We start from the raw sequence: 25,537 nt of genomic DNA on the forward strand, positions 1-25,537 counted from the left end.
ACTGGGAAGACGACTGGAGGGGGAGGGCAGAGTGCCAGGAAAGCAACGAAGAGGAGGTGGCGTTGGAGCAGGTTCTGAAGATAAGCAGGAGTCTGGGGAGCGTTCCAGTGGAGGACCAGCATGGGCAAACGCACGCGGGGGTCAGCGGGCGTGGGTGGCTGGAGTGTGGGAAAGGGGGAGGAGCCGAAAGTGAAGCTAGAGACCAGGACCGAGCCAGGCTGGGAAGGGCCTGGAGCATCACTGGCTCTGGGGAACCCCAAGCCTAGTGGATTCACTGCTCTGTGCCTCAGTTCCTTGCCTGCAGAATGGGCACAAAAATAGGATCTTCTTCATGGGTTTCCCTGAGGATTCAAGGAACCAGTGCCTGAAAACTCTCAGCACAAAGTAATCACTCAAAGGTGGCTGTCATTACCATTAAGCAAATGATACCATTTTTCAGGAGATGAGAACCCCCACCCCCACCGGACCTCTGCAAGGGTTCTGTGCAGAGGAGGCTTGGTGAGGGTCCCTTGAGAAGCCCATGGCGGGGAAAGACAGGAGGGAGAAAGAGGTTTCCATGGCATAATTGTAATGTTCATTTTTAATGGATGTGTAGTATTCCATTAAATGGATGCACCAAAATTTACTTCACTATTCTCTGTAGTGATTCTTAGGGTATTTCCAAAATCTAGAAATAATGTTTTAGGAAACATTACTGTGTTTATATTTTTCTTTTTCCAGTTGAACTATTGCCTTAGTTATTCTTGACTAGGGTGAAATTACTGAGCCACTAGTTGTAAACATTTTTTGCTGGGGGGCTTTTGCTAAGAATTGACATATTGTTTTCTGAAAGGCGTTGTAACATTTACCAGCAGAGTATGAATGCATATTCTAGTTTCACCACAACTTTGGAGTGGATTTTACCAAAATTGTTTTTATAAAGGAAAAAAAAACCCTGGTGATTTAATAAGTCTAAAAGGGTATCAACGGTTGCCTTAATTTGCATCTCTTCAATTGCTAGAAAGGTGGAACTTCTAAAACTTGTAATTAATGTTATTTGTATTTCCCCTTGTGTCAGCTGTTTTGATGTTGTTGGGTTGTGCCTGTGTGTTTAATAAACAGTTATTTATTCAGAGCACCAGCAATTCTCTCGTAGAAAGCTCTGGACTGGGAGGCAGGCATCCTGGATGGCTCTTGGCCCTGCCTGGTTCTGTGAACATCATGGGGGGGTCATGTCCATAATAACTTACTTAATGGTTTAACATGGTCCCAGCTCAAACATCCCAGGACGCTGGGCCTGGTGCATCCAGGGGGGAATCCAGAAGTGGGTGTCCAGGGAGAGTGAACAATGTGGGCAGTTTTTCCAAGTGGAATCTGGGAACTCAAGGAGGGATGGGCAGCGGGTGGTCAGTTGTGGACCAAGTCTTGATGGGAGACTATTGTTGGTGGGCCAAGGAGATGGAGGTATTTCTGGAAGATGGGGCTTCACACCTTGCGGGAGAGAGGTGCAGAATCCTGAGGGTTGTTGGGCCATTCTGGGTTCAGGGAAAACAGCTGGCCATCTTTAATCAGAGCACCTAGGACTGGCTGCCTGTTTCTCGGTTTCCACATTTGAAAAATACAAACACAAGACAACAAATGAACCCTTGACCTGCAGCCTCCCGGTGGATGCTGAATAAATAAGTATGGAATGTAGAAGGAAAGGAGCAGAGAACCCGTGGGATGGAGAAGCACTGGAAGGAAAAATCACCCCCCTGCAAATGAGAACGTAATTAAAATGAGACTTGTATAGTTTCTTTCTTTTAGGTAAGAGCGCTAGGCTCCTCCTCTAGGCAGAAAACTCTCAGGGAGCAGGGAAATACCTGTAGATTGATAGCAAAATGCTTTATTCTTCTGTCCATCAGTGGCTGGAACAGTCAGTCCATCCACCTATCCACCCATCTACCCACATGCCCACCCATCCGTCCATCCGTCCACCCATCCACCTGTCCACCCATCCATCCTCCCATCCACCCATCCATCCATCTACTCAACCACCCTTCCACCCACCTATCAGTCCTTCCATCTAGCCACCCACCCATCCATCCATCATCCATCTACTGATTCATTTTACAGCAAGTATTTATGAATGGGAGTGAGTGGTTGGTGGTGGCTTTCTCTGCAGTCTCCTGACTCCAGCTGTCCCTCCCAAAGAATCTCCAGGACAGGAGAGAATATCTGGGTTGATGAGAGTGTCAGGAGCAGGAACCTACTCAGGTCTCTCCCTTCCTTGGGGCGGGGGTGGGGTGGGACCGTTGGGACCCGCTGGAGCCTCCCGATCTCCCCTGAAGCCCCCACCTGCAGCAGCCGAGCTGCCTTCCCGCTCCTCAGCCCAGCTGGGCGGGGCGGCAAACTCCCAGGAGCTGGGGACGACCCGTTCTGTCAAATACGGGGCGGGCCATTCAAACAGCGAAAGGGGAGCGTGGCTTGTCCTGAGTCATCTCTGCACGTGTTTGTCCCCTCTTTTTTTTTCGCTGCTAGTAGCCGCGGTCCTGGCAACAGTGCTGGGTACCCAGTGCGCCTCAGGGTGGTGGGGGAAGGGAAGAGTTAAGGCTGAACCTTCGGAGAAGGAGCAGCCACTTTTGAAGTGACTTGACAGCGTGCGGCTGGGGCGCCAGCGAGGTGCGCCGCGAGGTGCGCGGCGGAAGGTCTGCCGGCGCCTGAGGTCTACCCACGCGCGGCTCTGGGCCGCTGGCGCCGCACGTGGGCGCAGCGCGCTTCCCAGGCCGCATAGGTGGGCGCGGGCTGTGAACCCAGCCCTCCGCCCTGGCCGGCCGGGATGCGCGCCCTCCGCGCCGTGCTGGGACTGCTGCTCCTGGGGGCGCTCCCAGCCTCCTCGCAGGTAAGGGGGTGACAGAAGCCCGCGGTCCAGAGCCCCCTTATTCCCGCCGCTGCCCTGAGCCCGGGACAGTGTCGGGTGCATGGAGGACAGGGATGCTCCTCGCCTCATTCCCTGCCCAGCCGGGGTGCGGAAGCGCAGGTGACAAGCAGGGGGACCGGAATATGCAAGTATTTACAGGTGGGAGATTGGCTGATGGGCTAGTGGGGGCGCCCCCTCGCCGCCCTCGCAGAAGGCTATGGTTAGTCCTTCGTTCAACATTAACTGAGCAGAGGGGCCTGCCTGCAGGAGATAGGCTGTTTGTGGGTGGGCGTCATGGGCTGATCAAGGGAGGCGTAGGGGTCTGGGCAGGCCAGGTGGTCCTCCTTTGGTGAGTGCAGGCCCTCCGTGTGCACTGTCCCTGCTGCTCGCCCCTCTTCCCAGGCCAGGGGGGGCCTCCCTTGGCCAGAGGAGGTTGGTGTTGGGTCTCTCCCTGCCGCTTGCCCCTGGCCGGCTGAGGATCCAGGGAGGGAGAGTTGGGTGTGGGTGAGAAGCAGGGGTGAGGGTGCTGGATGAGACAGATTAAGACAGATTAGCTTCCGCCATCCCTGTCCAGCCAACCAACACATGGATTTCAAGCCCTGGAGCACATGGTGAGTGTCTGCCTCTGGAAGAAGTCAGCGGGGGACTGACCTCTGTTGTGGGAAGCCCCAGAACCTAATTTGGGGACTGCTTTAGGAAAACTGAGCACTTACAGTGGCCAGCACCGAGCGAGGCACAGGGTGGGGAGAACTCAGATTCATCAGACATGTCTACTGTAAGTGCTGGGCGCAGGGTCTGAAGGGGAAACCGTAATGCCCAGTGGACCCCTGCCTAGAACACAGTAGGTGCCGGTGAGTGCCTGCTGGATGTCGGTCCAGAGGGCAAAGGCGGGAACAGCAGTCTGTTGCGGGGAGGGGCAGGGCCCACTCCCTTTAATCCTACAGGAAGGGGGGCCCACACTGCGGAGTTCAGTCCTATTTATGACAAACTTAGGGCAGGGGGAGAAGGGAAGGGGAGTGGGCTTCAGGCAGGAGGAGGGAGAGTCTGGGTGGGAGAGGGGACAAGCTGATGTCCCCTTCCATCTTCAATGGGACAACATGAGACCCTCCCCACACAGAGGGCGGAGGGGGGCAGCTGACAGTACTACACCACAGAGACCCTGGCTTAGGGACCCCCTCCCAGCCCTCCAAGCCCTCTGCTGATGACCTGGGGGAGGGTGAGAGTTTGGGGTGCCAAGGTCTCGGGGAGATAAAGGGAAGGAAGGCATGTGAGAGGGGCTTGCGGGGTTTCGCTAGTGTTTGGTGGCTGGAGCTTTCGTGCTCCCTTTCTATTGAGTGAAACACCTCTTTAAATTAAAAAACAATATGTACTTAATTACCCAAGAAATATATCCTCAATGCAAAAAATTGAAACCTTACAGACAAAGCCAAACCTTTGGATATCTCCTCATCCTGATTTCTTTGAAAATATAGGTGCCATTATTGCTTTAGTGTTTCCTTTGCCAACCTTCATAAATGCATGTCCATGTTTATGTCGGTTTTATAAAACTATATAGGGTTTTCCATATACTATACTATACTATCCTGTATGGGACATGCAGTTCTCCATTGGCTTCTATAATGTCTGCAGCACGTCTTGGAGAGCTTTCTATGTTGATACTTACAGATCCCTCACATACCTCTAAAAATGCTATATAGTGTTCCACCAAATGGGGGTTCCATAGTTTATTTATTCATGTTCCTGACAGGGGTAGGTGATAAGCTTCCTAACATTGCTTGTCTGCTATCAAAATGTACACCCTGTATGGATGCTTTTGGGAATGTGTGTGCTTCTTTCCCAGAGAAGAAGCTGAGAAGAGAGCATCGAGGTGCAGGGTTAAAATGCATTCAAATTAAAAGATGCCACCGACTTGCCCTCCAGGGTGGCTGGACATTTACCCTCCCACCTGCAGTGCATGAGAGTAGCGACTTCCCCACATCCTAACCAACTTCTGATCTTATCAAAGTTTTTATTTTTGTCAATGTGACCCGTGGAAAGGGCCATAGCCCTGTTGCCTTAATTTGCATCTCCGCCTACTAGAGAGGCTGAGCGTCATGTGGGCTCAGCCACGGGGTCATTTCTTGGCAGAGATCTGCCTGCCCGGCTTGGTACTCCCTCTGACCCTTTGAGTCTTCTTCCACTTCTGTTGTCCCAGTAAAGATTTGGGAAGCTCATTATTAAAAATGAACAAACAAATCCCAAACCAGGGCTTGAATTGTAAATCCTTTCTTCATCACCATCTGATTTTAGGAGACACCATCATTTTGTGGTTGACGCCCTGAGGCAAGAATGCTTTCTTGCTGTGTGTCATCTTCTGAGAAAGAGATCTGGCCTCTGATGCCTCATACCGCAGTCTCCCCAAGAGTGGTTTTTACAATGTGACCCAGGATTACTCTGAGAGAAGGATTTGTGGCCCTAACAGCTCCCCCACACCTCCAACTTTCTCATCCAGGCACCCCGGGTGGAGGTGGTGGGGCAGGGAGGCCCAAGGCCTTTCCCTGAGCTCTGCAGATTAAGAATCTCCATAGTCATCGGCTTCAAGGCCAGTGCTACAGCTACAACAAGCCTCCCTCCCAGATCCATGGCCCCCCGCCCCCAATTCCAGCTCATGTTCCTCCAGGCAGATGTAGACCTCTGCTCTGAGTTAGTGCCCCTGCTGGGAGGTCCCATGGATGAATCGTTGCTGGGGTGACAAATACGTTCTATGTGTCACTCTTCCCACCGGGGTTAGCTAGTGACCCCATAGAGTGGTGTGCTCATGGTGGAATTTTAGGTACTGGGAGAGACTTTCTGGTTTCTTTGGAAAAGGGGGCTTTTCCAGGACTGCTCAAATCCTGCCTGGGGGCAGAATTTCGCCTTATGCACCAGGATGAGGGGACCCAGAGAGGGGGGCCCTTGATGTGAAAGGGGGATGGAGGTGCGGGCTGGTCTTCATCAAGGCCTGCCCTTCCTCGGAGAGGAGCCAGGGCAACTAGGAGAGCTCGGCGGGTAGGGGGCATTACTCAGTGTGAGAGCAGTCAGTGCTGGAAGGAGGCAGCGTTTACTGTAAGTTTCTGCCTCTGCTCCCAGTCATATCTGCCCTAGACTTGTTTCTTGACTTGATTGTGATTCATCCTTAGGCTCATAAGCACCTTCCCCAACGCCCCACTTCACCTCAGGAGCATCATCAGAGGGCAGATGAAGCTGAGGGAAGTCTGTGTCCGGACCTGGGGAGCCCCGGGAGGCGGGGGGTCCTCGGCACAGATAGTTCAGCCTGGCCGGGGCCAGCATGGCCTGGTCAGGCCCGTGCACTGACCCTGGGGGTGGCCCGACTGGGATCGTTGTCCCCATTTTCCAGACGAGGATGCGGCGGCTCAGAGGTGGGGGAGGATCCTGCCCACAGTCCCGGGACTGGTCAGAGGCAGAGCAGCACCAGAGCCCCAGACCCGTTGGACAGAAGTCAAAAAAGGCGGCTCCGGGCAGAGCCAGTTCTTCAGCTTCTCTCTCTCCTCCCCCTGCCCCCCGGGGGCTGTCGGCGTGGGGGTAGGAAGACCTCATTCTGGAGTCTTTGCTGCCTATGGTCAAAAACCATGGGGCGTCCTCAGTGGCCTCGATGGTGGGGAGGGACTTTTTGTACACCATGCCGTCCAGTTACTCATCGAGTGCCTAGATCTTCGAGGACATTCATCCAAATATTCATTCATTCATTCAGAAAATCTTATAGGAGCAGCTGCTCTGCTCTGGGCACCACTCCAGGGGCTTTCATTCCAGGCTGCTCCAGGTAATCACTCAGCCTCTGCTTGTAGGCCTCTGGGGACGGGGCACTCACTCCCTCCTGAGGCTGCTCATGCCGCCCTGGGTTAGCTTTGACATTTAGAAGTCTTTACGATGCACTGAAATCTATCTCCTCGAAGCTTCTACCCATTGGTCCTGGTTCTGGAAGCGGGGGTCATGTAAGCAAGTCATCTCCATCCTCCCCAGAAATGCCTCCTGGTGATGTAAAGACTGCTACCTGGGCCCCCGAAGTCTCCCAGCCAATCACACCACCCAGGGCCTCCAACATTTATTTGTCACGTGGCGTGGGCTCAAAGCCTGTTCTAACCAATTCATTCACCCCACAAACATTTAACAAGCACCTTCTCTGTCCCAGAGAGAGTTCTGGATGCTGCAGGTACATCCATGCACTGCACAGCCAGGTCCCTGCCTCGGTCCATCCACCTATCCACCTATCCACCATGTTGACAGACAGACAGTAAACAGACTCTTACAGTGGAGTGGGTTATAACTGGCTAGTGTGAGAGGGACGGGCGGCTTCCCTGGGTCGGGAAAACAGGCCGGCCTCTCCTCTGGGAGGTGGCCACATACGCATGAATGAAGTGAGAGGTTAGCAGAAGAGCAGTGGGGGTCCTGAGGAGCTGGAGGAACAGGAAGGAGGCCCGTGTGGCCAGGTGGAGTGGGAGAGGTGGGGAGGGGTGCGAGACAGAGGCAAGGAAGTAGGGGATAACGCAGACCTTTGTGGACTGCGGGGAGAGGGTTTGGGCACGGGAGCAACATCACCTGATATGTTGTAAATGTCCTTCTGTCTGTTGGGTGGTGGGGAGCAGGCGGGATGGGAGCAGGAGGCCAGGCTATTGCCGGGGTCCAGGGAAGGGGTGAGTGGAGATGGGAATATACTTTGGAGCTAGAATCAATAGGACTTGGGGAAGGATTGGGTGTGAACGCAGAGGGCAAGATGGGAATCGGGGATCCTGTCCAGATTTGGGGTCTCTGCATTTGGTTGAATGGTGGTATCATTTATGGAGGTGGGAAAACTAGGCACGGGACAGACAGGTGTTTTGGAGAAAAACTCTGTTCTGTTTTGCCCAAGTTCAAGTGTCGGTGGGGGATTGAATGGTGGCGTATGGAGCTCCCTACAGAACTCAGGCCCCAGATGTGGGTCTCTGGGACCAGAGGCGACTGCAGAATTCCTGGTGATGCCTGGGCCTGGGCCGAGGAGCATCAACACCTCTCTCACTAGAGCCACCTTACTTCTGTTGATGTGGCCCAAGACCCCATGTTTTTTTGGCCACCACATTATCCTGTCGATTCATTCCAGCCCAAAGGTGGGAACTTGCTTTCATCCTGGTTACATTTTATATTAGTATTCTCTTGCTGCTGAAACAAATTATCACAATTTGGTGGCTCAGAACAATACAAATTTCTTATCTCGTGCCTCTGGAGGTTAGAAGTCGACAATAAGTCAGCCGGACTGCCTTTCTTCTGGATGCTCTGGGGAAATATGTTCCCTTCACTTTTCTAGCTTCCTGAGGCTGCCCGCATTCCTTAGCTCATGGCCCCAAATCCCTCTGACGTCTGCTTCCGTTGTCACGTCTCCTCCTCTGACTGCCTCTCCCGCCTCCCTCTTGTAAGGAGCCCTGTGACTACATTGGGACCCACAGGGATAATCGAGGATGATCTCCCCATCTCAAGATCCTAAACTTAGTCACATCAGCACAGTCCCTATTGCCGCATAAGGTGACATATTCACAAGTTCCGGGGATTGGGACATGGACGTCTCTGGGGCCATCACTCCACCTAACCACACACTTCATCTTGTGGATTCTGGCCCATGGCTTTTGTCGAGTCTTTTGTGGGGGATGTAGAGCATCATGGTTAAGAGTATGGGCTTTTCGGTCAGCCTGCCAAGTTTATACCCTGGTGCTCTTGGGCAAGTTAAGTCACTTCTCTGTGCCTTGGTTTCCCCATCCATAGAATGGGGGTACTAACAGTCGCCACCTTGTAGGGCTGTTAGGAGGATTGTACACGATAATATGTGAAAAGTGCTGAGAGCAGCTCCTGGCACGTGGCAAGTGCTGGGTAAAGGTAAGCCGTTATTAAGCACCTGTTGTATGCCAGGATGTGGATGCAGGATGAAAGTGAACCAGTTACAGTCCTTGCCCCCGAGGCTGCAGCACGGGAAGAGGGATGTGGAGGACAGTGTGACCAGTACTGTGTGGGGAACTGTCCCAGTCTGCGGGAGCCCACAGGGGCCCGTCCTCACCTCCGCCTGGGTTGGTGGGGAAAGGCTTACGGAGGGCGGAGAGGAGGTGGCCAGGCTGCAGAGTTTGTAACAACAGATGCTGCACCACGGAAGGTGCCAAGGCCTCACCAATGTCTGTTCAAACAGCATGTCAGTGAGGGGGCTCTGGGCGGCCTGGCGCTTGCTCTTGAGCCCCAGTCAGCAGGTTTCACGCAGGGTCTCTGGGCCTCCAGGGGGCTGCGAACTCCTGGAATGCACAGTCTGTTGAAATGGTTCCAATCCTTCAGGACCAAGAGACTCCTAAAGCAAGCCTTCCCCTTCCCAGCTGGGACATGTGCTTTCTCTGTGCCAAGTCAGGAGAGGGGCCACGAGTTCTCTGTTCAAACAGTCCTGGGGGCTGGGTCTCTGGCCTCCCCAACGTGTGGGCTGGGAGGACGGAGATGTCAAGGAAACACACTGGCCCCTTCTAGCAAGTGGGCTGATGCTGGCGGAGGAGTCCAAGGCACCTCCAAGAGGGGACCTCCCTATTTTTCTTTTTTTTTGCTTGAGGAAGATTAGCCCTGAGCTAACTAACATCTGTGCCAGTCTTCCTCTACTTTGTATGTGGGTCGCTGCCACAGCACGGCTTGATGAGTGGCATAGGTCTGCACCTGTAATCCGAACCCGTGAACCTGGGCTGCTGACGTGGAGCATGCAAACAACCACTACGCTACAGGGCCAGCCCCTCTCCTTGTTCTTTAACGCCATCAAATTTTCCTCGGCAGCTGCAGGTGTCCCTCGGTGGCTATTGCTGCTGGGCTCTGTATTTCTAGGGCTGGGGGGGATTTTACCATGTCTGAGATATAGCTGAGTGTGCGCCCCGGACACTTGCTGCAGCCCCAAACTTTCAGGAAGACTATAATCTGGACGCCCGGCTCACGCAGCCAGCCCGGGATTTCTCTAGGGCAGGAGGGGGGTCAGTGGGAAGTGAGGAGTGAGCAGTTGCAGAATTTGGACTCTAGGCCAGACCTTGGTATTATTGACTTACTTGCCTCCATCCCGTCCATCTCCTCTCACATAAGTTACTCTACAAACTTTAGTGGCTCCCCATTGCCAAAGGCAACATTTCCCAAAGTGGCTTCCAGGGAATAGTAGTTCTAGGAGGAAAGGGTTCTATGGCCAACTAAGTTTGAGAAACATTTTGTCTCTCTGTTCCCCAACCTTTCCTTGGAGAATCAGTGAGCAAGTAAGCACATAAAAGGCTCTGAGAGGCCCTATGATTTAAGATGAAAACCTCTCAAATGGAATCCAGTGGTCCTTTGCTTGTATTTTGTTTTGCTTGACACCTGGTGACATCCTGCAGAGCCAGCAGTTGATGGAACCTATGTGGGAAACGACAAGTAAGTGCAGACTGTCTGGCCCTGAGTCCTGGGCCTCATCTCCTTCTGCTCCCACTGTCCAGCCCATCAAACCACTGAACTCCTGCCTCTGGACCTTTCCTTCTGCGGCCTTCTTCCTGGGATGCCCTCCCCTCATTTCCCCCAGTCAAGATCTTACCCATTCTTCCAGAATCAACGGAAGTGCTCCTCCTCTGAGAAGCTGTCGTGAATCCCCCAAGTTCGTTCTCTTTCCCTGCTTATTTCATGATAGTTATGTTACTCTGCTTTGCGTTAGTGATTCGTGTATTTTTCTGATCTCACCTACAGGGTTCCCATTCATTCATTCGTTCATTCATTCATTCCTTCCATAGATTGCTATTTTTAGTGTCTCCCACCCGCCTCCTCTGGGAGCTGTCTTCATGAGGCTTAACCATCTAGAATTGGCCTCTGCGTCGTCCCCAGCATCTGGCCCAGCATCTGGTTCGCGCTGGGCCTTCAGTGAATGCATGGCAGAAGGGGACTGGGGATTATTTCTTGTCTTCTCAGCCGGGACCTTGTTTTAGTTTCCTATTGTGGCTATCATTACACACCCTTAGTAGCTTAAAACAACACGAATTATTATCTTTCAGTTCTGTAGTTCCTGAGTCCAAAATGGTTGTCACTACGCTGGAATCAGGCATGGGCAGGGCTGCATCCTCTGGAGGCTCAGGGGAAAATCTGTTCCCTTGCCTTTCCAGCTTCTAGATGCCACCTGCATTCCTTGGCTCGTGGCCCCTTCCTCCATCTTCACGCCAGCTGCGTAGCGTCTCTCTGACCCTGCTTCCATCGCCGTCACTTCTCTTTCTCTGACTCTCTGACTCAGACTCTTCTCTCTCTCTCTTGCACTTTTAAGGATGCTTGTGATGACACTGGGACCATCTGGATCACCCAGGATCCTCTCCCCTCTCAAGGTCCTGATTAGCGGTCTTAGTGCCACCTTTGCCACGTAAAGTGACATAGTCATAGGTTCTGGAGATTAGGATATGGACATCTTTGGAGGGGACTGTTCTGCTGAGCACCGACCCCTTCTCACCTCCTTCTTCCCCCTGACATGGGAGATACTCAGCAAGGACGGCTACTATTCTCGTAAACTTCATCTCAGAGAAGGTGCTCACCTGTTCCTGGGGCTCCCTCCAGCCAGGGGCTCCAGGCTCCATCCTTCGTGGTTCTTTCTATGTCTGCTCTCTTTGGGTTTTATCTCCAGCCACGGGGCAGGGCTGCGCGGAGCCATGCACACTGCCCCTCAGCTCGCTGGAGCCCAGAGGTGGGAACTGGAGGAAGCTCCACCTGGCTCCTGCGCATGGGTGTGGCAGCCATGAGGGGTACAGCCTGCGGCCAGGGTCGACTGTGTGCCTGTGGCTGTGTTAAGGTCAGGGAGGAGGATGACTTCGATTTCGGGATGGTCTCTTGGTCTGGAGCTCAGGTGAGTGCTTGGGGTGGAGAGCAGGATTCAGATGTCCATCTCTAGGACTAGGAGATGACGAAGCCCAGCCTGTTGGCAGAATAGCCTAGTGGTTACTTACAAGCAGGGCTGTGGTCAGCAGAATAATGGTCCCTAAAATTTCCACATCCTAATCCCTGGAACCTGTGAACATGTCATCTTAACATGGAAAAGGGGAATTCATAGATGTGATTAAAGGTACAGACCTTGAGATGTGGACAGTGGCCTGGATGATCCAGGTCGGCCCACCATCCTCACGAGACCTTAAAAGCAGAGAAGCTTTCCTGGCTGTGTTAGAGAGAGATGACACAGAAGAAGAGGGAGACATGACAGGACAAGAACTCGACCCACTGTTGTGGGCTTTGCAGATGGAGGAAGGGGGCCGTAAGCCAAGCAATGTGAGCCCAGGAGTGCGGCAGCCTCTAGAAGCTGGGAAGGACCTTAGCTGACCCTCAGCAAAGAGACGGGACCTCAGCCTTGACCACAAGGAAATGGATTCTCCCCCAGAGCCTCCGGCAAGGACGTGGCCCCGCCCACACCTTCATTTTAGCTGGCTATGACCTGACCTGGACCAGGGTGATCAGGGAGGGGGGGCCCTAGGAAGTGGCGTGTGTGAGTGAGGTCCGAAGGCTGAGTTGGGGTGTGCTGGACGAGGGGAATGGGGTGGTAGGGGGAACAGCGTGCGCAATGTCGTTGGAGGGAGGGAGGGAGTGGGTGCGAGTGGAGAATGGGGTGCAAGTGGGAAGGGGAAGAAGGCTGGTGGGAGAGGACACACAGGCCAGCCGGGCCACTGTCAGGACTTGGGGCTTGACTCAGAGTTTAACTGGAAGCCATCTGAGCGTCTTCAACAGGGTGGAGGCAGGAGACTAGATCCACGTTTTGAAAAGATCCCTCTGGCATCCCTCTGGCAGCGGCACTGTGAATGGGGTATGGGGGACGGGTTGGATGTGAGGAGACCCTCAGGCAGCCACTGTCAAGTCTAGATGGCAGGGGTGGGGTAGGGGGTAAGGAAGAGCTGGCAGTTGTGAGGGTAGAACTGGAGGTTAAACAGACAGGACTAGTGACACAGAGCCTGGTGGATAAGAGCCTGTGCAAGACGGCTCTGGCCAAATCCTGTCTCTAACCCTGCCTAGCTGTGTGACTTTAGGCAAATTTCTTAACCTTGCTGTGCCTCAGTTTCCCCATTTGTAAAATGGGATAGATAGTAGGTCTATGGTGGGGCCTGGGATTCTGCATTTTTGAGCAAGTTCCCAAGTGGTGCCAATGCTGCTAGCCCAGGCAGCTCACCTTGAGTAATAGAGGTGGGGAATCCCTGGGGTGGGGGTGGGGCGCATGGCCCATCTCTGGCCCCTTTGGGTATTTTGCATTGGATCTGACTCTGCCCTCCGCCCCCAGCTCTGGACTCCGCGTCCACAGGTGTGGTGAGCTCCTATCCCTCTACGCTGCTGAGGCCAGGTGGGACTTTTTGAAAGTGAAATTTACCAGGTTTTGCAGGGAAAACCAAACCAACCTGAAAATAGAGAGGTTTAGAAATGGGAAGGTTTCAGGCCACTCTCTCTTTATCTTGATGCGCTAAGACTGGGCCAAGGGCCCCTGGTTGCATGGCTCGTCACCCTGTGGACACCTCGCTCTGCCTCGAACCTGTGGGGAACCCCACCCAAAAGCCCCCCTCCTAGTCCTCGGGCTTCCCCCTCCCACTCTCCCCTTCCTGACCCCTGTCCCTCCCAAGCCAGGAGCCAGAGCACGGCCCAGCTGTCTCTCTTTGCCCTGGGGCAGCAGGAGCTGATGGGCCATCCAGGGTCTGGGCCCATGGCCAAGGGGAATTGGTGGGACCCTGGCAATTCGGAGGGTCAGACTTCTAGGGGCTGCTGTGGATGCCGAGGCTGCCTTCTCTGCCAGGAGCGGGGATGGGCGGAGGGCCCATGTGAGTGGGCGGGGGTGGGGCGTACAGCAGGGTGATTGGGGAGATGGCAGAGGGAGAGCACGGATTGGGGCAGGGGTGGTGATGGCTGTGCCTGGGGCCTGAGTCGGGGCCATCCTTTGGGGACCACAGACAGTGCAGCACAGGTGAAGCTCAGGGCCCCGCATGCTGCCTCCCCCCAGGTTATGGGCTGGGAAGACCCTGGGAAGGTGGGGTTGTCTCCCCCATGGAGCAACAGCTCCTGGAGGGTGTTCTGGGGCCTGTTCAGCTCTCTAGCACACAGTAGGCGCTTGATGCCCTCGTGTACTGGTCAAGAGTCAGCAGACCTGCCACAGTGTGATCTTGGGCAGGTCTCTGACCTTCCAGAGACTAGTTTCCACGGTAACAGGGTCTCACAGGGCTGTTGGGTTCAGTAACTGCTGTTGTTACTTCTACAACAACATGTGTGCATTGCCTTGACCCCGTTTTCTGGGCGCTTATAAAACTATGACATCATAGGCAAAAAAAGAAAAAAAAATCCCCAGTGTCTCTGCCAGAGAAGGTCATCCACAGCGCCGGGGGCGTCGGGGGCGGATGCTGGGGGATGGGGCTGAGCTGTGCCCCACCTGGACTCCACCTACGTGTTTGGAAATGGCAGGGGTCAGCTGGGGTCCCGCATCTCCATCGGATTAGGGGGGCTAGCCTCTGCCCCCATAAGCCCCACGTGGGAACAGGGGACCCTACTCCTGTACTCCCTCCATGGGGCTCTGATGGGTTCGCGCTGGACATCCGGGCTGAGAGCCCGACCCCCTCCGGACAGCAAGAAGACAGCGCCCCCTGGTGGCAAATCACGGATTTACACAGATTTATTGAAAAGTTGCAGCTCCTTCCTGAGCGCTTAGGAGTCCTTGAGGTGCTGTTACTGACGTCTGTGGTTTTGTACCATTGCTTTATTTCTCCCTCTCTTTATGTATACACATATTGTTATTATTTTTTTAATTATTTTTTTTCTTGAGGAAGATCAGCCCTGAGCTAACATCTGTTGCCAATCCTCCTCTTTTTTGCTGAGGAAGATGGGCCCTGGGCTAACATCTGTGGCCATCTTCCTCTACTGTATAAGGGACACCGCCACAGCGTGGCTTGACAAGCGGTGCGTAGGTCCCTGCCGAGAATCTGAACGTGCGAACCCCAGGCCGCCCGAAACAGAGTGTGTGCACTTAACTGCTACGCCACCGGGCTGGCCCCTATACACATATTATTATTATTTTTATTATTACTATTTTCTTTTGCTGAACCGTTTGCAAGTTAGTTGCAGACATTTTGGTCCTTCACCCCTAAATATTCCGGCGTCTTTCCTTTACAACAAAGACATCTCTCCCATAAACAATTTACCAGATTCAGGCGTGGCACCTGGGTAGACATAATCCAATAGCAAGTCTGTATTCAGATTTCACCAGCTGTCTCAATATCTCCTCCACAGCAATACCCCCCCACCCTGATTCAGGATCCAATCCAGGCACGCCTCCAGTTGTCTTGTGTCTCTAGTCTCCTTTATTCTGGAACCTTCCACAGCTCTTCTTTGTCTTACATGCACTGGCATATTTAAAGAGTCCAGACCAGTTGTTTTGTAGAAAGTCCTTCAGTTTGGGTTTATCTGGCATTTCCTTATGATTTCATTCAGATTATGGACTTTTGGTAGGAAGACCACAGATGTGAGATGGTGTCTTTCTCAGCACCCTGGACCTTTTTTATTTTACAGATGGGCAGCCTGCGGCTCAGAGAGGGGGAGAGAACTGGAGACACAGTGACACTCAAATCTCCTCTCTACGCTTAGTTGCTGTGTGACCTTTGGTGGGTGACTGCACCTCTCTGAGCTGCAGTTTCCTCGTCTGTAACATGTGGTGGTGATCTGGCCCCAAAGGGCTGGGGATGGCGTACAGGAAGAGATATGTGACTCAAGGGGAGTGATACGCAATACCATGGGCTCCCTATTCTTCTCTGCACCTCCCACCCCTCCATTGGCCCAGGGTGTGGTGGCAGGAGGTGAAGGGTAAGCCCCCCTCAGCTGTCCCCCTAGGCCCCAGCAGAGTGAGCAGGGTCTGAGGCCATGGCCCCCGCAGCGTCCGTAGCTATCAATGGGATGCACACAGGCCAGGAAGGGAAAACGCAGGCCAAGACCAGAATTTCCCCCACACGCAGCAGGCCTAGCAGGGCTGAACCCCCGCACTCCCAGCACACCCGCCCATGGGCTTCCAAGCTCATTTGGTGAGATGCTGCGGGACAGGGAGAACCTCGGGGTGTCTTGACAGGTCTCTGCCCCTAGAGAGGCTCCCGGGAGCCCCTGGTTTACTTGAGAAGGACGAGATCCTGCTGGAGGGAGGAGGCTGGGCATGGGTAGGGGAAGAGAATGTCCTCAAGGCCCGGGCTCTGGATTAAATGAGAAAGGAGACACACAAGTGCCATGTGACTGGTGTTGTGCACATGTCAGGTTATGTTTATTATTTCAAATGTATACGGGGACGCTTCAGATGTGCAAAAAAAGGAAAAAAGAAGAATGGACCCAACACTCCGCGTATCCATTTCCAGCCACACTGGCCTCCTTGCTGCTCTCTGACAGTGATGGAAGTGTCTGTTGATTAGTTTTCATTGTTCCCTTGAGTGGAGAGAACAGAGGGAAGCCCCTTAAGCCAGCCAGGCCTCTCCTCGGGGCGTGTGTGTGTGTGTGTGTGTGTGTGTGTGTGTGTGTGTGTCTGCCCCATTCATCCCACAAGTGGCTACCTCTTGTCTGTGCGCCGTCTTGATGCTGAAGACAGAGAGGTGGGACACAGCTCCCTCCTGCCCTGTCTCCTCCCCTCCCTCCCGCCCTCCCTTCCTGGAGCTCCTCGTTAGGGGTCTGCCCAAAAATCTGCTTCCTGCTCTGCTTTCACTCTACCAGAAATTTCCTTCCCCAGGATCTCAGCAGACTTTCCTCTCTTGAACCTCCCATAAGAGGGGGCTTAACTTCCAAAGACCCCTGGAAACATGTGGGAGAGCTTGTTAAAAAAGCATATTCCTGAAGAAAGTGGGTCTTGCACGTATTTCCCACCATGCACCAAAATGAAACCTAATTGTGCCAGGCGAAGCCGGGTCATCTAGAAGGTAACGTGGGAGAATATCTAAATGACATTGGGCAGCAAATATTTCTTAAATAGGACATTAACCATAAAAGGAAAGATTGATAAATTGTACTTCATTAAAACTAAGAACTTCTGTTCATCAAAAGACTCCATTAAAGTGAAATGGGAGAAGATATTTGCAGCACATTTATTCAACAAAAATCTTGTATCCAGGGCCGGCCCCGTGGCTTAGCGGTTAAGTGTGCGTGCTCTGCTACTGGCGGCCCGGGTTCGGATCCTGGGCGCGCGCTGACGCACCGCTTCTCCGGCCATGCTGAGGCTGCGTCCCGCATACAGCAACTAGAAGGATGTGTAACTATGACATACAACTATCTACTGGGGCTGTGGGGAAAAAAAAGGAGGAGGATTGGCAATGGATGTTAGCTCAGAGCTGGTCTTCCTCAGCAAAAAGAGGAGGATTAGCACGGATGTTAGCTCAGGGCTGATCTCCCTCACCAAAAAAAAAAAAAAAGCTTGTATCCAGAATATCTAAAGAACTCCCACACATCAATAAGAAAGGCCAGACAATCCAATTTTTCAAAAAAATAGACAAAAGACTTGCATAGGCATCTTACAAGAGAGAATATCCAAATGGTTAATGAAGATGGGAAAAGGTACCCAACACGATTACTCATCAGAGAAATGCAAATAAAATACACAATGAAATACCACTACACGCACACCAAAATGGCTGAGATTTTAAAAACTGATAATGCCAAGTGTTGGCAAGCATGTGGAGCAGTTGGAACACTCATACTCTGCTGTGAAGTGTCAATTAGTGCAGTTTAGGAAACTGTATGGAGAAACTATCAAGGCTGAGCATGCACATACTTTACGACCCAGCAATTCCACTCCTGGATATATACCCAACAGGAATGTGTACATTTGTGCACCAAAATGTACGTACAGGAATGTTCCTAGCAGCATTATTCGTAATGACCAAGAAGTAGAAACAGCCCAAAGGTCCATCAAGAGTGGAATAGTTACATAACTTGTGAGTATTCAATGTGATGCCATACTGCAAAGCAATGAATTTGAATGAATGGTCACTATTTGCAACAATGTGGATGATTCTCATAATATAATGTTGAGTTAAAGAAGCCAGTTGCAAGAGAACAGAGTGTGTAATTCTACATATGTCAAGTTCAAAAGCAGACAAAGCGAATCTATGGTGTAGATGTCAGGTTAGCGGGGTCCTTTCTTGGGTAGCCGGTGGGAAGGGCCATGAGGGAGGGTGCTGGGGTGCTGGCAATGTCCTGTTTCTTGATCTGGGTGCTGGTGGCAAGATGTGTTCACACTGTAAAAATTCAGTGGGTATATACTTGAGATCTATTAGACTTCAACAAACAAGTTTACCAGAAATTCTCATTGCTGGGTCCACTCCAGAGGCTGGGTAGGAGGCAGCTGAATTAATGCAGGGGAGGGGGGACTTGGGGCTGGGACCAGGTAGAGGAGGTGGGGGTAATGGTCCAAAGAGAATTTGTTGATGGGTTGGATGTGAGCACAGAGGAGGAGAGAGTTAAGGGCGACCCCAGGGTTTTGGGCCTGAGGTGTGGAAGGCTGGAGCTGCCATCGCCCCTGGGGGAAGCCCAAGGGCAGAGTGGGTTTGGGGTGTGTGTCACAGATGTGACATCAGGAGTTTCTGTCCTGATTTCTCTTCTATGACATGAGGCCTGGCCGTGACCGCAAGTGGAGACCAGGCCTCCTGGGACTGAGTGGCAGGAGGGAGGATGGGTGTCTGGGACCCGCCTGGCCTCACCAGTTTGTCCCGCCCTCCAGGATGGAGCCCCCACGGACGCCTCTGCTAGAGACCCCAGCCAATTCTACGACGAGGCCACCGGGAGGTGGTGTTACCGGTGCCCCGAGGGTAAGTGGGGTGCTGTGGGGGACAAGGCGGGTTTTCATCCTCAAGTTACAGCGCTCGGGGGGATTGGGGAGTGGGAAAGACGGGAGCCAGCATCGTCATTGTCATATTGGCTCCACGTTTCTGAAGGCCATCCCTCTTCGAGTTTTTGTTTTTAATTAATAGCCGCCCCTCATTGGACACTTACTGTGGACACACTAGTCTGAGACCTTCACCTGCGTTGCATCATCTCCTCGGATCCTCACAATTGTCCCTTAGGAGTCTCATTTGGCAGATGAGGCTTTTGGGGCGCTGCAAGGTTAAGTAACTTGCCCAAGGTCACAGAGCCGGCTGAGGCTGGAGCCCAGGTTCCGTGACCCCAGAGCCTGGGCTGTGACACCCCGCTGACTGCCCCTCATTTCTGGGCCTGCAAGCCCTTCACAGTCCTCACGTTCTCCGACCCAGAGCATGCGTTCGTCCCAAGGCTGCCTGGACTACAGATCTCTCCGGAACCAGTCTCCCTGGTCAGAGGTCGCGTCCTGGAAGGCTTGCCCACCCCCAGCACAAAGATTGGCTCCTAGTAGATTATCAGGAAGTCCTTCCAGAACAAGGATGAGCCTTGGTCTTTCCACTTTGCAGCAGATGCTCAGGCCAGAGGAGGTGAGCAACTAGCACAGGCTCAGGAGGCACTGCCATCCTCTGTGGCTGTTATTGAAAGTCCCGAGTCACATCTAGTCGCCTTGACTGGGTGGGGCATGAGATAAAACTGAACTGTGGTCTCTGACCTCCGGAAACAGAGACTCGTGGGGGAAGAACGATATTAGTTACGCCAGCAGAGGCTGTGAGGACTCTACGTGACTGTGCATCATAACAAGCCATGGGGGTGGGTGGGGGTCTTCAGGATAGTCAGGGGCCCAGCTGCCCATCCTCTAAGGCTCCCAGCATTGCTGTCTGGAGGGTGGTGATGGGCCACGAGGTGCAAAGTCACCAAGAGTATGTGGCTGGAGCTGGGCGAAAACCCGGGTCAGCCTGTTCCGAGACCACAGGGGCAGACCGAGCCGTGCTCAGGCCACCAGGGGGCCGAGAGAAACATTTTTGGAAAGAATTTGATATTTTCTATTTCCAAAAATGGTTCAAAGTCGTCACTGTAGGGGAAAAGTAGAATTTTATTGGACTTTCGCACCTTTATTTTGTGGTTTAGTGTTGATTTTAAAGTGTATATCGGGGGGTCCCTGTGCTTTTTTCACTGCTTGGGACTCCAGTGCCTAACAGGCTGGCCACCTCCCACCCATGTACCTGCCGTCCAGTGGCCTATCCTTTCACCCACTCACTAACCATCCATGCTCCCCCCAACCCCCCACCCCTGTGTCCTCCCAGCCCCCTCCTCCCCCCTCCTCACCCCTCCATCCCCTTCCTTCCTCTCCCTCCCTTTCCTCCATCCCTCCTCCACCCCCCTCCTCCCCATCCCCCCTCAACCCCCGCCCCTCCCCCCTCCCCCCCACCCCCATCCAGTCCCCTCCTCCCCCTCTTCCATCCCCCTCCTCCCCCTCTATCCCCTCTCATCCTCCTCCATCCCCCTCCTCCATCCCCCTCCTCCCCCTCTATCCCCTCTCATCCTCCTCCATCCCCCTCCTCCCTCTCTATCCCCTCTCATCCTCCTCCATCCCCCTCCTCCCCCTCCACTCTCCATCCGTCTACCCATCTGTCACAGTCTGCTGGCGTCACCATAACAAACTACCAGAGACTGGGGGGCTCGAACAACAGGCATTATTTTCTCGCATTCTGGAAGCTAGAAAGTCCAAGTCAAGATTCCAGCAGGGTTCGGTTTCTGGTGAGAAACCTCTTCTTGGCTTGCAGACAGCTGCCTTCTCATGGCCGAGAGAGAGAGAGAGAGAGAGAGAGAGAGAGAGAGAGAGAGAGAGAGAGAGACAGAGAGAGACAGAGAGACAGAGAGAGAGAGAGACAGAGAGAGAGAGAGATCTCTCTTTCTCTTCTTCTAAGGCCACCAATCCTATCGGATCAGGCTCCACCCTTATGACCTCATTTGATTTCCTCCTAAAAGCCCCATCCCCAAATACAGTCACACTGGAGTTGGGGCTTTGACATATGCGTTTGGGGGGACACAGTTCAGTCCCTAGCACCCTACCCCTCCCATCCGTGCCCATCCCTCCCCCACCCCCTTCCATCCCCTTTTCATCCACTCGTCCACCCAACAACCATTTATTGCTCGTTCTTGTAGTGAGGTCACTTGTCACCTTTCCAGCTTTTTCTCCCTTGGCCTTTCTACAGGAACTGCTGTGCTTGGCGTCCTCTGAACCTACTGTGCACTTTCGAGTCTCTGGGCCTTTGTCTGCACCTGGGATGCCCTCCCCTACTGACTCCACCTGCTGCAGTCCTGGCACCCCTTCCTCCCTGAAGCCCTCCCTCACTGCCCAGTGCTGTGTGGCTGGTGCACACTGCCTCTCCCCAGGCCCACTGCAGCCAGGGTTCTGCAGTGGTGTGGCCCATGGTGCTCTGTGACTTTCCATGGGACCCACAATCCCAGCCTCGGGGAGAAAGACAGATACTTCCTTCCCGTGTCCTCTGGAGGAGCCTTAACGGGGAGCGGGTGGAGAGAGAGTGACATCCAGTCCCAGGCTCCCTCCACTTAGATGCTGTGACTGGGGAAGAGGGGGCCCCTCTCCAAGGCCCAGTGACTGGGGGTGGCACCTCATGCTGGTGTAGTGGGCGGGGCATTTTACTGGAGTTTTATTGACCCTGTGCTTCCGGGCAAGCAAGAGAGGAAAAATGAAAAACCCACAAAAACCCCTTCCTCGGTCTCTCGGGGAAATTTCTGACATTTTGCCCGCCCTCTGCAATCAGCGCTCAGCTGTGTGGCAGGGTTTGCACGGGGGCGGGTTGGTGGAGGAAGGAAACGGAGACCTTTGAGATTGAGAAGTTTAGATGTCATCAGATGCCTCCTCTTGCCCAGGCCTGAAATGCCCTTTCTAGCATGCTTGACAGCTGATCTGCAGCCCTCTGCTTACACACCCTCAGTGACGGGGAGCTCACTCATTGCTTCATAACAACGGCAAGGATTAACATTGGTGGAGCAGGCTCTGTGCCAGCCACAGTGCTGAGCCCTCTACCTACATCAGCTCATTGCACCGTGATAGGAAACCAGAGAGGAGACTCGGACAGGGTGGGGTTCAGGGGTTTCCCCATGGTCACTGCTAGTAAGTGGCTCGGCAGGGCTCATACATAGCCATCTAACGCAATTTGGGGAGGCAGCAGAGCATGTCAGTGAAGAGCCCGTGTGGGGGCTACAACCCCCTTCCCATTCTGCACCCTGCTTCCTGAACCACCCTCCCCTGAGTGTGCAGACTCATTCCTCCTAGGAAGGGGTCTCCCCTGGGGGTATGTGAGGCCTGCCCAGGTGTGGGGGGATGAGGTGAAGCCAGGCGCCGTGTTAGGTGGAGAGCATGGTTTGTTTGTGGCCAGACGGGTGTACCCCATCTTGTCCCAAGAGCTGAGGGTTTCTCCAAGGGCTGTGAGCAGGAGGGAAGAGGGGGTGGCCTCCCCTGCCCGCCCTGCCCTTGGCCAAGCTTGGCTGGCCCACAGTTCCCTTCCCAGTCTGCAGTTCTCCGTCAGGGCAACGGGAGGGACACTTGACAAACATCCCTCAGCCCCAATCTCAAAGCACAACATGAAAGCATCTGATGACTCCGATGAATCCAGATGTCCACCCCTGCTCTGGTTCCCCAGGGCCAGGATTGCCCTGGACCACTGCTAGACGGGGAGGGGTGAGATAAGCAGTTCTCCAAGAAAGGCAGCCTGTGGGCTGGAAAGCCCTTCTGGAATATGTCTGCTGCAACAGGCTGTCACAATCTGGGGTGTGCTGCTGGGAGCCATGGGAACACACTCCTGGGGACTGACCTGGTTGGAACATTCAGGGGGCTCTTCCTTGAGGAGGTGGCATCTAAAGGATCATGAGGATGAATGAGTTGGCCAGGCCAAAGTGGGAAGAGTGTGCTCCGGTTAGAGGACACAGAATGTGCCAAGGCCTGGAGTGAGCAAGGATGGGCCATTCCAGAACTGGCAGGGGTTCCATTTGGCCAAAGCACAGGGTGGGAAGGGGGAGCGTAGGAGGGGAGGCTGGAGGGGCTGGCGGCCCAGACTGAGTGGGGAGAGTTTCTGGGGCCAAAGCAGCTGGGGCCGGGTCTCCTGACAGCCCTGACTCTGAGCCAGAGGTGAGAGGCAGTGACGGGAATGTTCGGACAAACTCTGAGAACATCTGGAAAGGCGCTGATCAGAGACGGGGAGTGGAGTGCGGCTGGAGGCAGATAGGGTGGAGGGACTCTTGGGAACCAATTCTGAGAACAACACCACAACTCCAGGGGCTTTCTTGACCATTTTTGTTTCTGATTACAAAAGAGATACTCAGTGGAGAAGATCTCTGTGGAAAATGGGGAAAGAAGAAACTGGAAAGGAATAAACACTCATAATTCTTCTGCTCCCTCTGTGCCAGCCCTGGGGCCTGTCTGCTCTTTGCACAAGCCATGCTTGTTCCTCCTCAGGGCCTTTGCACCAGCGCTTCCCTCTGCCTGGAACGCTCGCCCCCAGCTGTCTGCACGGCTTCAGTCCTTCAGTCCTTCCAACGCGGAGAGGGCTCCGACCACGCTCTCTAGAGCCCCCACTCCACACCCCACCGCCTTTCTCTTGTAGCTCCTGATTCATTTTCTTCAGAGTTTGTATCCACATTGGAATACACTGAGGGGTGATCTTAAAGGGACCAGAGAGGGAATCTGGAGTGGGTCAGATGATCAGGAAAGTTCCTTGAGTGAATGGTATTCAGTCTGACCTGGCTGGATACGAGGGGTTCCCAGCAGCTGGGAGTGGAGATGGAGGGCCATCTTAGCCTGGGCAAGAGGATCTGTGTTAGTGAGCTCGGGCTGCGGTAACAAAGTAACGCAAGCTGAGCGGCTTAAACAACAGAAATTGGTTTCTCACAGTTCTGGTAGCTAGAAGTCCAAGATCAATGTGTTGGCAGGGCAGTGCTCCCTCTGAAGGCTCTAGGGAAGGTTTGGCCTCTCTCCTAGGTTCCTTGGCTTGTGGCAGCATGACTCCAGCCTTCAGATGGCCGTCTCCCTGGGTGTGTGTCTGTCTCCGTATCCAAATTTCCCCCTTTTTATCAGGACGCTGGATTAGGGCCCACCCTAATGACTTCATTTTAACTTGTTGACCTCTGTAAAGACACTGTCTCCAAATAAGGTCACATTCGGAGATACTGGGTGTTTGGAGTTCAGCATATCTTTTTAAGGAGGACATAATTCAACCCATAACAACATTCCAGGACATAGGAGCGGTGCTAGAAAAAAGACTGAGATGCCCAGATTGGCTGAAGTAGAGGGTGCACGAAGTGAGCTATGTACAATAATGCCAGCCCAGGAGTCTGGAGACAGAGAGAGGCCTGGGAATGCCAGGCTGAGGAGTCTGTGTTGATTAGGTTGTCAGAACACGTATTGATCAAATATGTGCCACGCCCTGCGATAGGGGAATCATTGGTGAGCAGAAATGGAAAAACCCATCCTTGAGGAGCTGACATTCATGTGGGGAATTCAGACACCAAGACAATTTATCCCACAAATAAGTGTGAGATTATAATAGGGTTAGGCGTAGGAGGGTGAGGTACATGGGTCTCTGATGGTTTGTAACAGGGGTCCTGACCAAGTTGTTGAGGAAGTGATGCCTGGACTATGATGTGAAGGCTGAGTGGGAGTTCATTAGGGGAAGGGGAGAGGAGCATTCCTGGCACAGGACCAGCTTGTGCAAAGGCCCTGGGGCAGAAGGGAGCATGGCCTCTTTGGGGAACAGGGAGACTCCAGTGTGGCTAGAGATTAGACAGCAAGGGGCAGAACCTCATTAACCATGGTAGGGACCTAGGCCTCTATCCTGGGAGCCTTGAGAAGACTTTGAAAGTTTTAGACAAGGGGTGATGGGATCAGATTTTAACCTCTAAACAACCACTGGGGAGCTACTGAAGTCTTTTGAGCTAAAGGGTGCCAGCCATCAAGCTAGTATTTTAGAGAAGCTCTTGCATGTTATTCTAGAGCAGGGCTCTTACCTTGGGGTCCATTGACCCCCAAGGGTCCACAGGTAGATTTCAGGGGGGCCGTGAACCTGAGTGAGTTCACTTGTTTCATTAGCCTCTAGCTAAAGTTCTCTTTGTGAACTCCTTCCAATATGGATTAAGGCAGCAAAGCACAGTAGTAATATAGTATCTGCAGCTTTTGCATCAGCAATCACATATTCTCATATTATATTACAACTGTATTAGTTGTTGCAGATAGGACCAAATGTTGTTTATGTCATCATTACTTTGCAACTGTGGTAGTTATGAGATCTTATTTAACGAGTTTACAGAGAATCACAGATATTACTATATCTTAATTTTGTTTAATGCTTTGATAACTGTATTTCAACATGGCTGGATTCCTTTGTAATCCTATGTATTTTATTTAATGCACTTAAAAACATGATTCTGAGCAGTGTCCACAGGCTTCCCCAGCATGACTAAGAGGCACATGAAATGTTGAGAACCACCCCCCCCCGCCCCGATTCTTTTGGTTGCAACTAACAGAAGCCTAACTCGCTTAGGCCCAAACAAGACAAAAGAGAAATAATTGGCTCAATAACGGAGAAGTCCATGGTGCCATAAATTCAGGTTTGAGCGATGTCCTCAGGTGGCCATTTCTCTCCATCTCTGGGCTCTGCTCGCCTCTGAATCGCCTTCTTCTCAGGCAGGCCCTGCCCCTGGTGCAGCAGCCACGACTCGCCAGCTCTGGGCTTAACTCGCCCTTTCCACTGGAAATCCAACAGCCAAGACAGGCTCTTCCCTGGCAGCTTT

General features: G+C 53.1%; 1 protein-coding gene across 1 annotated transcript in view; it reads left to right on the forward strand.

The window, feature by feature from the left end:
- Window positions 1-2,629: 2,629 nt before the first annotated feature.
- TNFRSF8 (TNF receptor superfamily member 8) overlaps window positions 2,630-25,537 on the forward strand; it is a 63,329-nt gene continuing 40,421 nt past the window's right edge. Inside the window, exons 1-2 of the mRNA XM_058552924.1 lie at window positions 2,630-2,860; window positions 18,588-18,675. Coding sequence (XP_058408907.1) covers window positions 2,798-2,860; window positions 18,588-18,675 — 151 coding nt within the window. The 5' untranslated portion in view covers window positions 2,630-2,797. The remainder of the gene's footprint in view (window positions 2,861-18,587; window positions 18,676-25,537) is intronic.

The sequence above is a fragment of the Diceros bicornis genome, chromosome 13 (assembly GCF_020826845.1).
Source record: "Diceros bicornis minor isolate mBicDic1 chromosome 13, mDicBic1.mat.cur, whole genome shotgun sequence".
Lineage (NCBI taxonomy): Eukaryota > Metazoa > Chordata > Mammalia > Perissodactyla > Rhinocerotidae > Diceros > Diceros bicornis.